General features: G+C 43.6%; 2 protein-coding genes across 2 annotated transcripts in view; one reads left to right on the top strand and one right to left on the bottom strand.

Moving 5' to 3' along the window:
• The first annotated feature begins 195 nt into the window (after window positions 1–195).
• On the top strand, window positions 196–1,947 carry LOC133162688 (parapinopsin-like). Its single transcript, XM_061292061.1, has 4 exons — window positions 196–526; window positions 598–926; window positions 1,236–1,478; window positions 1,831–1,947. Exons 1-4 carry the CDS (start codon window positions 196–198, stop codon window positions 1,945–1,947), a joined length of 1,020 nt encoding a protein of 339 aa, XP_061148045.1.
• Window positions 1,948–2,045: 98 nt separating this feature from the next.
• Window positions 2,046–13,036, bottom strand: part of cacna1da (calcium channel, voltage-dependent, L type, alpha 1D subunit, a) — a 40,020-nt gene continuing 29,029 nt past the window's right edge. The window contains exons 32-47 of the mRNA XM_061292051.1: window positions 12,197–12,325; window positions 12,020–12,085; window positions 11,854–11,945; window positions 11,627–11,786; window positions 11,392–11,519; window positions 11,213–11,309; window positions 10,931–11,033; window positions 10,738–10,839; window positions 9,318–9,451; window positions 8,211–8,327; window positions 7,431–7,828; window positions 5,890–6,018; window positions 5,666–5,814; window positions 5,401–5,507; window positions 4,989–5,306; window positions 2,046–4,775 (exon numbers count right to left, since the gene is read on the bottom strand). Of these exons, the coding sequence (XP_061148035.1) occupies window positions 4,470–4,775; window positions 4,989–5,306; window positions 5,401–5,507; window positions 5,666–5,814; window positions 5,890–6,018; window positions 7,431–7,828; window positions 8,211–8,327; window positions 9,318–9,451; window positions 10,738–10,839; window positions 10,931–11,033; window positions 11,213–11,309; window positions 11,392–11,519; window positions 11,627–11,786; window positions 11,854–11,945; window positions 12,020–12,085; window positions 12,197–12,325 (2,535 nt within the window). The 3' untranslated portion in view covers window positions 2,046–4,469. The remainder of the gene's footprint in view (window positions 4,776–4,988; window positions 5,307–5,400; window positions 5,508–5,665; window positions 5,815–5,889; window positions 6,019–7,430; window positions 7,829–8,210; window positions 8,328–9,317; window positions 9,452–10,737; window positions 10,840–10,930; window positions 11,034–11,212; window positions 11,310–11,391; window positions 11,520–11,626; window positions 11,787–11,853; window positions 11,946–12,019; window positions 12,086–12,196; window positions 12,326–13,036) is intronic.

Raw genomic sequence — 13,036 nt, 5'->3', positions numbered from 1 at the left:
CCAAACTGTGTTATCCAAAGTGAGTGCTCAATCAAGCAAGGTGAGGATTCACAGATGATCATATGGCGCGGATTAATCCCCGTTAAATCCAGTCCCTGAGGATTTACTCTGACTGCTGGCATGTAATCTTCGCACTCTCTCCAGAGCTCCCACATCAAGCGTTGCGAGGACCCGAGCGTTGAAATCTCCGCATCCATGCACCACTCGTTTTTTCTCCCCAATTCCTCCCTCTACACTGGCCCGCACGGGGAGCCCCCGCTGTCACGCACAGGCTTCGTGATCCTCTCCGTGGTGATGGCCCTTTTCACCGGGCCGGCCATCGTTCTCAACGCTACAGTGATCATTGTGTCCCTCATGCACAAGCAGCTGAGGCAACCGCTCAACTACGCTCTGGTGAACATGGCTGTGGCAGACCTGGGCACGGCCATGACCGGGGGGGTTCTGTCTGTAATCAACAACGCCCAGGGGTACTTCTCCTTTGGAAGAACAGGCTGCGTGATGGAGGGCTTCGCCGTGTCCTTGTTTGGTGAGTGAACACGGTGACACGAGCGAGCGACTTTTAAAAACACCCCGAGTGATCCCATCGTACTTTTGTAGGCATTACATCATTGTGCACCGTCGCCCTGATCGCCGTGGAGAGGATGTTTGTCATATGTAAACCTTTGGGGCAGATGACCTTTCAAAAGAAGCACGCATGCAGGGGCATCACGTTGGCCTGGCTGTGGTCCCTAATGTGGAACGTACCCCCGCTTCTGGGCTGGGGCAGGTACGAGCTGGAGGGCGTGGGGACGTCCTGCGCCCCGGACTGGCACAGTGGAGAACCTCACCATGTGTCCTACATCCTGGTTTATTTCGCCGTTTGCTTTGCTCTTCCTTTCGCCATCATCTTGATGTCCTACTCTAAATTATTGTGGACGTTGCATCAGGTGGGCTTTTACACAACGGTAATGCCAAATAACACATGCCCGATGTTAGGTACACATATTGAAAGAAACTTACATTTTTCTGGTTTGTTGTTGATATCATTATGGGGGGAGTCAGATTATTGGAATATTAAATTCACATATGGCACTGAAGCTAATTCAACAAATGCAAACACTTTTTTTTATCTACGACTCCCCAGACAACATTTTGAAAAAAATTAATCCTAGTTATACATAACTTCGTTTTTGCTGGTTGTAATCAAAATGCAACTGTATTAAAACACTATTACGCTCCCCACCGACTTACCTCAGGTATCAAAGTTGGCCTGCTTGGAAGGCGGCGCGGTGGCTAAAGCGGAGCTGAGCGTGGCGTCCATGGTCATCATCATGGTCCTGACCTTCTTAATAAGCTGGATGCCTTATGCTGGCCTGTCCATGCTGGTGGTCTACAACCCGAAAGTAGAGATAAACCCACTGGTGGCAACAGTGCCCGTTTACTTGGCCAAGAGCAGCACCGTGTACAATCCTATCATCTACATCTACTGTAACAGACAGGTGAGGGGGAAAAATTGGACTGTACCAATTGGTTGGTTCACGTTCCAGGTTACGCTTGAGACGTCGATAGAAAGGAAAAGCCCATTAACTTTACTATTCTGCCATCTAGTGGTCAATAAATGAAAAAGCTTGTGTAACGTTGGAAATTACTTAAAATAAATCGGCAAATAGTTTTGAAGTAAACAACCTGCTGGTGCCAACGAACATGGTTGCCATAAATCCGAATATTTGACATGTTTAAGTTGTTTCAACGTTAATTACTCAACCCATAAATCATTTGTTTACAGTGGATAAACATTCTAATGATTATCTTCAATGTCCCTCTACTGATACCTTTTCTTGTTGGTTTTAGTTCCGTAAGTACGCAGTGCCTTTCCTCCTGTGTGGCAAGATGCTGTGGGTGGAAGATGAGGCAGCAGAGGCGACCACCACGGTGGAGATGGCAAGCAACACCGTATCACCAGCCTGACACCTCCAAAGGCCTGCAACAATCATACAACAAGCACTTTGCCTGATATCAATTCAGCATAAGTTCAGCATAAGTTTATTCAATGATGCTCAATAGAAAATAAACAGAATTGATTGAAATAAAGACAAGGCCCAAATGAAATGAAAAATACAAAAAAGCATAGTTACAAAATCCAATCTGTTATATATTAAAGCATTTGCTACTCGGAGATTTATGCTAACTCAAAAGAAACATTTAAGAGCAAAGATCAAGACTTTCAAGTAGAGAACATTACCATGGGTCTTTCCGATCATTGATACACATTTTACATATTCATTTTGAATACAGCTTTAAGAACGGTAATAAAAGTAATTATATATCTAACCATGAGAAGAAATGTGATAGAAACAGCACGTTTCTCTGTAAACTGGTATTTTATCCATTTTCTTGTTTTCCAACAGAGCAATGACGCACCTTGAAAATATTCTTTTGATTTTCTTTCATTCCCAGCATTGTAAGATGAGGTGTGAATGACAAATATAGATTCCACTAAACCATACACACAGTCACAAAAAAGTACAAAATTGTCTCACCTTAATACACAAATCAGTTTTAGAAAAAGGAGAAACAGAAGCACAATACACGTACTTGTGCAAAGACAAACAGCTATGTGCTAATATTTAAGACTCAACCAAGTTACTATTTACTCTTTTTTTTCAGGAATCCCTGACTTGAGGTAAAAGTAAGTTCTTTTCATCTTTAGATTAACTCAATATTTTAAAGTGTTTAAAAAATAATGCATATTTTCAGTTCATCAATTGCTACCAATAGTACAATGTGCCAGTTATGTGCATTCCTTTTGTCATCTGCAAAAGGACTAGAACACATTATTTTTTGTTATTATAATATTTTCTTTAAACGCACAAACATTTCAAAGAGCCCTTTCAATGTGCACACAAAATGGAAAATCTACATTGTTGTAAGTAGCGTACAAGCACGCACACGCCGACGGACCAAACATGTACAACGGATCACGTGAACCTCCAATGTTCTTAATTCAGCTCTTAAGTCGACTGTAAATGAAGTTAACTCGTGGCAATCCAGTTTCAGCCTTTTGTCACATTATTAGATACAAGCACATCCATAGTTAAACCCTGTTTAAGACTCCTCTGCGGAACACCGCGACACAGATACACTGAGACGATGATATGTTGTCACCTTTGCCAAAAGAGGTATACGAGACGCCAGGTAGACAGAGAAAGGGGTGGGGGTCAAGTAGGGGAGGGGGGCGGGGTCTTCTTGTATTGCTTTAGCCTCTCCACTTGGCCGCCTCCTGCCACCAAAATGGATGCGGGCCTCACACGCTCAACATGAGATTTCACAGAAAGTCTTCAAGGACGCATCAATCATTAACCAAACCCCCAGCACCAGCTTTGATTGCTAATCAATAAGACCTCCATTATTTCTGCCCTACCATCCATCTTTTGTCTTCCTTCAGCAGCAGCAGCAGCAAAAAAAAAAAAAAAGGCATTTCAATCAGGACCAACCCAAAGAAGATTTTGAAGAAAAGCAGCATCGATTTCATTATAAATAAAGACGTGCCAGCACGGGGGCCACGGGGCGAGCCCCATTTAAAGAAGGGGCTTTTTTTTTATAGTGAGTACCACACTTGTGCTAAGATCATCCGAAGTGTTGGCTCGACTTGTGCAGTTAATGTTGGTCACGAAATCTCCACCTCTTAAAACTGTGACCAAAGGCAAAATTCAAATGCAGACAAAAATAAAGGCTATGTAATCGCACGGAACATAAAAGACAAATGAAACGCAGCAAATGGTAGCTAATAAACGGTTGTCGGATTTTATAGCACATGGTCCATATTGCTGCTCAGTGAAATCATACATAATTACAAAATATAGAAGATCTCTTTACAAAGTGTCTCATATTATAGAATACAATTTACTCTCAACTAAGAAATATTAACCAGGCTATTCTACTGTTTGAAATAAACTGCATCTCAAATTCTTTATAGATGTCTCAAAAGTAACGCTTCTGCATATTTTGGTTTCCGCAACTTTTGTTGTGTGGCTCGGCCGCGACACTACTACGGGACAAAGGGATCAAATCAGACGAAAGCAGGGGCCTAGGGGAGGGGAGGGGGGGGGGGACGGAAGATAAGATATGCCTTTCTATGCTTTGCATTGAAAACTTGCATGATATGCCAAACCTTGAATAAAGTGACCCAGGTAATGACATCATACATCTGATTGTCATCACCCTAACACGCCAGCCCTCAAAGAGCATGGCACGTCCACGCCACTTATCCTGGATGGTCTCTGCCCGGACCCCCAGGTCAAGCCCTTTGACAGGAAGGTCAGAATGGCCCCCGTGTGCTCCGCAGGGCTTCGTGCTGTGACGTCCTTTGCTGGCAGCGAGAGAGGTTTTCTTTCGCGACTTATGTGTGTGGGTCTCTCTCTTCTCTTTGCCTTTCTGTTCAGTGTAAAGGCACTTTTCACTGTTGGTAGTCGGGCAAGGGTCCTTTACCGCTATAAAGTTGTGATGCAAATCATCTCGTCAGCCAGGTCCTCCTCATAGGAGGGCCTGGGTTCCGCTTCGGGTTCGTCATCGCTGTAGCTGGCCGCCGGGTCCGGCATCTCAAAGTCCCCCGCGGTCAGAAGAGGAAAGACGTTGACCCCGTTGATCACCGGCGCCATGCCCCCGTTCAGCAGGTGGCTGGCCGCGCTCTCCATCTCATCTATCGTCATCTCGCAGGCGTCCGCTATCTCGTGCTTGGTGGCGGCGACAAACTTGGGATCCATGGCGTACCTTCCGAGGCCTTCTGATATCAGAACCTGCTCGGAAAACAAAGTCGGGACAAGGAAGATTGTGTATATAGTCAGATTTTTTTCAGAGCTTTTAGTGGCTAAATATTAAATATATCAAATGTCGTTATGGAAAGCCTTTTGAGATGTTTCTGTGGGCTACAGAAATAAAACTGACTCTGAAACTGAAATGAACTATGGGAAAGTGTAATTCAAGAACACCAAAAAAAACAAAAAACATACGGCTTCAACGAGGCTGGTGGCGCTTCCTCGCTTCTGGTGGTACTGGCTGTGGTACTCGGGCGGCACCTGCAGGTGAATGGGCGAGTACGTCCTCTGCGTGAACTCGGGGTCATCCGAGTACCAGGAGCTTTTGCGCACCGATACGTGGCTGCTGGCGGTGCTATCCCTGTGCGGGTGGTCGACACGGATGAGGGGGGTGTAGTACGGTGACTGGTCTTTACTGGCCGGGGTGGCAGGGGGCGTGGCCCAGGAGCGGGTGGAGCGTGTTGGGGAGAGGCGGTGGGCTCTGCTGGAGTCCAGGCCTGCTACGGCCATCACCTGACAAGCGGGGACATCCAAGATGAATTGTTGCAGCGAGGCCACAGAAGCATTTCTAAGATTTTTCATTTCTATTTTTTTTTTTAGGCGTTACCTGGTGCTGCATAAGGTGCAGTGGTAGAGCGGTACGTTGATGTGGAAGCTCATCGTGGCTACCCTGCCGGCGCAGACACTCAAAGTTGAAAGACGGCCTCCTGTGACCTGTGCAAACATGACAACGGCTTGTAAAATATTCTCAAGAAAAATGAAATCGGCAACACAGGCAAAATATTCAGTTCATGTAAATTGTAATGGAAAAGTAAAGTTATGCACATTTCTAGACTCAACATATGAAGACAACTTATGCAGCAGGTCAATACCATGCAAAGCTTCAGGTGTGGCAGGGAGCAAACGCCTTTTTGGTGATCTCCTCGAGTCGTGGTAGAGGGGCTGCTCATCATCGTCATAGTAACTGTCTGGATGATGGTAGCCTTTGGGAGTCTCGTACTCTGTATCGCTGTTGTGGTACCTTGTAACACATTTTTGATGTGTCACAGAAGTAGCAGAATTGAAGTCATCTTCAATGTTAATGTTGTTCATCTACCTGTCCCCCGAGAGCATGCTGTCATCTTCATAAAATTCTTCTCCGCTGAAATACTCGCCAGACAAACGATCTTCATCCACCTCCTCTTCTCTGCATATGGTGGGGTGGCGTCTATCCCCACCATTGGACCTGACGAGAAATCAAGTTATACGGCTCAAGACTCACCAAGTGTTCTGGACTTGTGTCATGCACTGCCATGCAGACGCAAGCCTACACAATGTTTGAAAAACCTCATCCAAAGCGTGAAAGTGAGCCAATCCCAAAGACAAAAAAAAAAAAAGCAGTAAATGAGAAACAGTGGCCACTAGTGGACTTCATCAAACACGCCTGGGTGCCAACCACATGCAGAAGAAAACGAGCTTTGCAGCCTTTCACTGATCCAAACAACAAAATATTGGCAAATAAACCCTCTTTGCTTGTTACTGCTGGTGCCAAACCTGGAAAAACAACATACCTAACATAGGTCTCATAGTAGCGCCTTCTGTCCAAGACGGCAGAGGGGGTGGCCAAGAGAAAGCATTTCAGTTAGGAAGGAGAAAGGGAGAGAACAAAGAGAGAAAAGGCAGGAAAAGAGTGATATATACTGTATATCATACAGCACTTTACTGTATATCATACAGTATAAAGAACATATACAGCATTCTAATACAAGAGCATGATGGCGGACATACACTTCAGTGTATTTGACAATCCCATTTTTTTTTCTCCTGTGATAAGAAAATATTTTTTGAAAAAAAATGGTGTGAATGAAATTGGCCTGGTGCCAAGTAAACAAAAAAAGATGGTCACATGTGAAATGAAGTGTTAGTGTGATCTACTCGGGAATGAATAAAGGTTGGTGGAAATGGGGGAGGCTTGATAAGAAGCTGCCCGGATGCCTGAAGACTAATAGTCATCCGGCTGATGGGAGCAGAATTCGCTCCATCTCGCTTGCACAGTGGAATAGGATGAAGGTAAATATTTGCTTTACTTTAAAAACCCATAGTTTCACTAACTTAACCAAAATCATTAACTAATGTAATTGAGGCCTGTAATTAACAACTGCAACACAAAAATGATGCCACTGGATGTTTTGATACCAAAAACATGACTTTGTTATTTCTTTAGACAAACCACAGAAGACATTCAATAAAAGAAATCCAAACCAACCAGTACTATTGTAGGACTAAATCAACAATCAAAGTCCAGTTTTGCTAGAAATAAAGCCACCTTCAAATTAATACCTGCTATTCTCTTCAGTTGAATAAATACATGCCACTATTTGATGAACTACTACACAACTATCAAATTATTCGATCAGAAGAAATTATTCCCATTGTTTCATTATGATGCAACTACACAAATTAAGACGACGGCATACAAATGAACTGATTAACCGGTAATGGCCCCAAAATATGCTTTTAAGAATGGATCAGTGCCTCTAATAGCTGTCATTAAAAAGGGGAGTGATCCACACATTTAAATGACCATCTGGTGATAGGACCAAGACAACACAAGTACACAAATGTCTGCTGTGGAAAGGATGCATATGTTGGTGGTACCTTTGAGATTGTGGCGTCCGGCCCTTTTCATAGTCATAGTAGGAGCCGCGATGACCCGGGTAGCCATTGGGAGGGGCGTGTTCATAGTAGCGATGGTGCCCCCCGTTGGGTAAACCGGACTTGTTGGCATTGTTGAGGTTGATGTTGGTGGATTTGGGCGACTTGCCGTAGGAGTTGTTGTGATGACGGTGGCGGTGATGGTGGTGATGGTGGTGGTGACGGTGGTTGGGGTGGGACATGGCGTTGGCTCGAGACAGCCGGCCCACCGGTTGCTCCATGTGAGCGTAGTGAGGCGGCGGTTGCACCTGCAGCGGCCGCTGCGTGGCGTTGGTCTGGTGGCCTTCGGATCGCCGGTGACCTCCGTTCATCAGGTGGTTGCCAAATAGTCCTCCGTTACGCTGCCAACGAATACGCACAGTGACACCTCTGACATTTTTGTTTCTTGCAATACAGAAAAATAAAGGTTTGATGTTAAGTCTGATTTCAGAATTGATATGAGCAAAATAGGAAGCTGACTTATGGGCGCATGACTTGTGTGGACAAAATAGTTGAATTTTGTCTTGAATTAAAAATGAAAAAAAAGAAAGAAACCCCCCCCAGCTTTTTGGCTTGTAGTCATAGCTAGCTAACATGCTCTACAGGTAGAAATGGGCCTACAAATAATAACTAAGTAACTCGCGCCAAATAACTAATGCCAACATTTTTTTTCAAACATGTATTCTATTTTTAAAAAGTGTCATGTCACAATCATCCCCGTTTTGGGTAAAATAAATCAGTTACCCTATATATTTCCTCGTCTTCCTCTGGTATAAAGTCTATTAGTTCATCATCTTGCAGGTCACATGATATCGCTCGGCGAATTTCGGGCCCAATATCATGGAGAGTGCGGAGGCCGGCCTGTAACCACGACAACAAAAGGGCTAAGCACTGCTGAGGAGGACTTTGAAAAAGGGACATCTTACAGCCAAAAGCGCACACACACGGCCTGCTCGACTTTGTGACATTGACGGTGCAGACAGACAGAGATGTGCTCAGCTGAATGGAACCCGATGTAATTAATTCATAGCTAAAGAATTTCTGGTATACTGTTTTTATTCGCTCTGACAACGCAGTCCAATCAATCCCTTAAAGACACATCAAGACGCTTTAATTGATGGATTTAGAGCAGTTTTATCTGCCTGATGTTGACATATGGTGAGAGTGAAAGCAGCCATACACTTATCGCCAACTTCATTAGGTACACCGGCACAATCTGATGTTGTTTTATTGGTGGCTACTTAATACATACATATTGAATTGAACAACGAGTTCGTTTAAATTGAATTAGTCTTTGTAGTTATGTTATATCATGAAATGTGCTATATCAATAATGTTGTATAGTTTTTATCTATTAAAAAAACTGTAAAATGCGACCATTATTACTGGCATTAAAATACAGTAGTGTAGTAGGACCAAGTGTTCAACAAAAACTTACACTTTTAAAAATACTGGGTTTGGGATTATGTATTGTCACAAAGGCATTGTTATCGAGAGAGCGCTTGTATTGAATGTCATTGGATTGTGCATGTGCACCTAAAGCTATGGCTTTGTAGTGTATACTGTGCACTTGTGTTAAAAAGAAAACAAGCTTAGGAAGTGATTTTCATGAGCTGATGGGTGAATTGTGTTGGCCAGAAATCACGTGAGACGATGGCGCACCCTTAACATCAACATGTGTGACATTTAAAGAAACAAGGACACAAAGTACAAGTCCACATAAATAACAAAACATATCTAGACTCTACAGCGAGATGAACTTCCTGCTGGATCACAAACTGTGACATTAGCACACTTAATGATGATCACACCAACACGTGTCTGCCTTCGCTGAATCCGGTAGAGACTCACCTGCAGTGCGATAGCTGTGCTGTTCTGGGACGGGTGTGCACCCACCAGGCCTTCCTCTTTACGTTTCTTGAATTTCCTAAAGTAGTCCTGTATCAGGAAGGTGGCATAGAACTTCCCCACCGTTACCTCATCATCTGAGTGAACAGACCACACAAACGCTTCCTGTGTCAGCTGGTCAGAACACACAAAAGCACGTGCGCAAAATTTACACTGTCGTTAGTCTTAGGTTTGTTTGTGGATTCGTGCAGCAAAAGAGGTTCATGTTTTTCTTAGTATGTGTACGTTGGATTGTTTTAACCAATCAGATGTCTGCATTTCAATCTCGTCTGCCCAGTGTCTTGAGAATCAGTGGTGCTGGCTGAAGTAACTTTAAGCTATTTGAGGATTTTGTCTTTAATTTCAAATTCCTCCTCACAGGGCCAGAAAGTATTTTTTTTAAACTGTTAAATGTTTTTTGTCAAATTGATAAGAAATATTGATAAGAAACTGCTCCGGTTAATTGGCATAGTTGCGAGTTATTTGTATAGTATAGTAAATTGAGGTTTTTTTTTTTGCAACCACGTGAAATTGTGCAGTTTGACATCGCTGGAACAAACTACAACTTAGATTCATTTAATTTGGATATTGGTGTGCAACAGTGTGTGAGAATCATTGTGAAGCAGAGGTCTGGATCACTTTAAGCAAGCACACTGGGGACAGAGATCAGAGAGAGAAAGAGCAAAAGAGAGAGAGAAAGAGAGAGAGCGAGAGGCAACTCTAGTTCCATGCCACCACCCTAAAACAGAACTGCTTCAGAATATTCTGAAGTACTTCAGAGATTTGGACACACACAGAGAGATAAGTGAGTGAGGAGAAACACATGAGAGAAACTGAGAGCGACACAAAAAAAAAAACCAGAACACGCGCATCGGTAGCCTCCATCAAGATCCCAGACCGAAGAGTGAGTTGTAAACGTATGGACACACTGCAACCAGGAGAAGATGAGCAACAACACCATGATACTGTACATAAACATGACTTTGGGAGACAATCTGCTTGTGCACAATTAGCCGTTAGGTGGTGCTCAAGCACCTGCCGTTAAATAATAATGCGAAATTAAAAAAAATATTTAGTCAAATTTTTATCACAAAAATCTTCCATTTGATCATCAAAGTGTAGATTTGTTTTGTATCTATAAAGTAAAGCGTAATATTTTTATTATTGACTCCATTGAGTTTGTGCATTGAAATAAATACACAAGTTAAATAAATACAATGTTGTTTTTTTAAATATATAATTATTATAATTATATAAATAATTTGGGCAATGGGTGCTTGAGCATCTGCCCTCCCATATGTCTGTGAACTTGCTTGTGTGTGAGTAATTAGAAAGGTTTTGGATAGTTTTCCTGGCAGAGGCATATAAGGTAATTGTGACTGACCACCAGCAGGCGGCACCACTTGATCCAGCAACTTCATGCTGGTTCGCTTCCAAATTTTTTTGATGACGGCTCGAAGCTCCTCATTGGCCTGCTCCAGATTACCTGAAGCACAACGTCAAGCCATTCCTTCAGACATGAGATCACTAGGGGCAATAAATTTAGACCTTTATATTTGACCATTTAATTATTCCACCTTCGGTTTTTATCTTCAAGGCTGTTCGCACCAGTGCAAAAAGAGTAGCATTAAACATGACTGTGCCATCACTGTTGAGAGGCATATTCATGGCCACCAGTCTCTGAAATGGGAGAGAAGGCAAGAAATTAAATAATCAAGCCTAGAATGCCTCATGATAAAACTGTCACAACATTTGGAACACCATTTGCCCTGTTGTGAGATTCTGCGCTCATGTTGCACATCGCTAAAACATGCATGTTATCTCAATTAGAACCAAAACAATTAAGAGTAACAAGAGACCTTGCAAGCCACTCGATGAGGACACAGTTTACCAAAGCCAAGAGGAGGCTGGATTCGACGAAGAAGTGTTACCACGTCTAGATGTTTGATTCTTCCCCTGGATAAACAGAATATATATATGTAAATATATAAATCCTGTAAAAAAAAAAAGTAAAAATAGCTGCAGTAATAAGTCATACTTAGCCTCCGGGTCGTACTCGGACCAAATTCTCTTGAATTCATCCAGGTGATGTGGACCAAGAATGGACCAATCCCGTGTCAAATAGTCAAAGTTGTCCATGATGACGGCCACAAACAAATTGATAATCTGAAGTATCCAAACATTGAATTAACAATGACATCATATGGAGTAAATGCTGCAATCCTATTGGACAAGAAGTGCAGTCAAGAGTCCTAGCAATGGCTGGAACATACCAAAAAGGCGCAGAGCATGTAGAAGGTGATGAAGTAAATGATTGCAAATCCACTGCCACATGTCATCTCCTCCCCGGGGTTGTAGTCCGACTCGGGGTCACAAAGTTTCCCCGGCATGCAGGCCAACATGATCTCTTGCCACGCCTCTCCAGTGGCACATCTGGGAAAGCAATATATAAGTGACATGCAATCAAGATTCAAAGACCAGCTCAGAATGTTGATGAAACCTGAAGAGGAGGAGCACAGCTTGAGGGAAGGTCTGGAAGTTATTGTTTCTGTTGATGTGCGTGCCATCCACCATGGCGATTTTCCCAAACACCTAACAAGCCATTTATTGGACACATTAGTGTGAAAGGGGGGAAAAAAATCATTGTGGCATCACGTGGTACCAACCTGCATCCCGATGACAGCATAGATGAAGAACAGCATAGCTATCAGAAGAGCAACGTATGGCAGAGCCTAGAAAAACATAAAAAGAGTAAGAATAACTGAAAAACAACAAAATAATAGTACATCAAATAGAAAATAAACAACGTCATATTTTGTCACTGGTTGCAAACTTATCCTCACCTGGAAGGATTTAATAAAGGTCCAAAGAAGAGTGCGGATGCCCTCCCCTCTGCTGAGCAGCTTGACGAGCCGCATGACTCGGAAGAGACGGAAGAAGGTGATGGAGATGCGGGCGCTGTCTTCCGTGTTCTGGGAAGAAAGCGTTGCAAAATCAGAAGTGGGCGTGGCCACAGCACAGGACGCGGGAGCCCTGGCTTTGCAGAGCAGGTTGAGAAGTTGCAAACTCAGCTTCAGAAACATGTGGGCTGGAAGAGCAGTACTGCATGTTGAAATTAGAATTGGAATGAATTTTTTATGTGGCCATGTTTTCATCAAACAGTACAGTTGGGTCAAATAAATTGTTCCGCCTGTCACTGATGTCGCTGATGCAACTACACGGAAACACAACTGGACCACTTGATGAAAACGTGGCTACATTTTTAGATTTGGTGAAAAGCAGTGGAACTTCAGCTCATATGCTTCTGTCGGCCCGGGTCCAAAGCGCTGTCAGCGTTGGTGTCACAGCAGTGACCTACAAGGAAAGGAAGCAAGGAGGCAGGCATGCTGGAGAAAATCTCGCCATACTTGACAGGACGCGTCTGCGCAAGCATGGCACCCTCACTCCAGAGTCACTGCATGCAGAGTCACAGTGGGACCGACCCGAAAGCGGGTCGGCCGGGAGGTTGCCAGGTCAGAACTGGGTGACCTTAGCCCGGGGAGGGGAGGGGGTTCATCCATGAGTAACTACCCCACATTTGCGCGAGGCAGAAACCATGTCAGAAGTGTCAACACTACAAACGTGAGAAGCTGGGATATGAAACCAGCTGTCACCTCACGAAAGGAGACGCACGCGCGGCGCCA

This window comes from Syngnathus typhle, linkage group LG11 (assembly GCF_033458585.1).
Source record: "Syngnathus typhle isolate RoL2023-S1 ecotype Sweden linkage group LG11, RoL_Styp_1.0, whole genome shotgun sequence".
NCBI classification, from domain to species: Eukaryota; Metazoa; Chordata; class Actinopteri; order Syngnathiformes; family Syngnathidae; genus Syngnathus; species Syngnathus typhle.
Note: the sequence above shows the minus strand (reverse complement) of the source record. Positions and strands in the feature narration are given on the sequence as shown.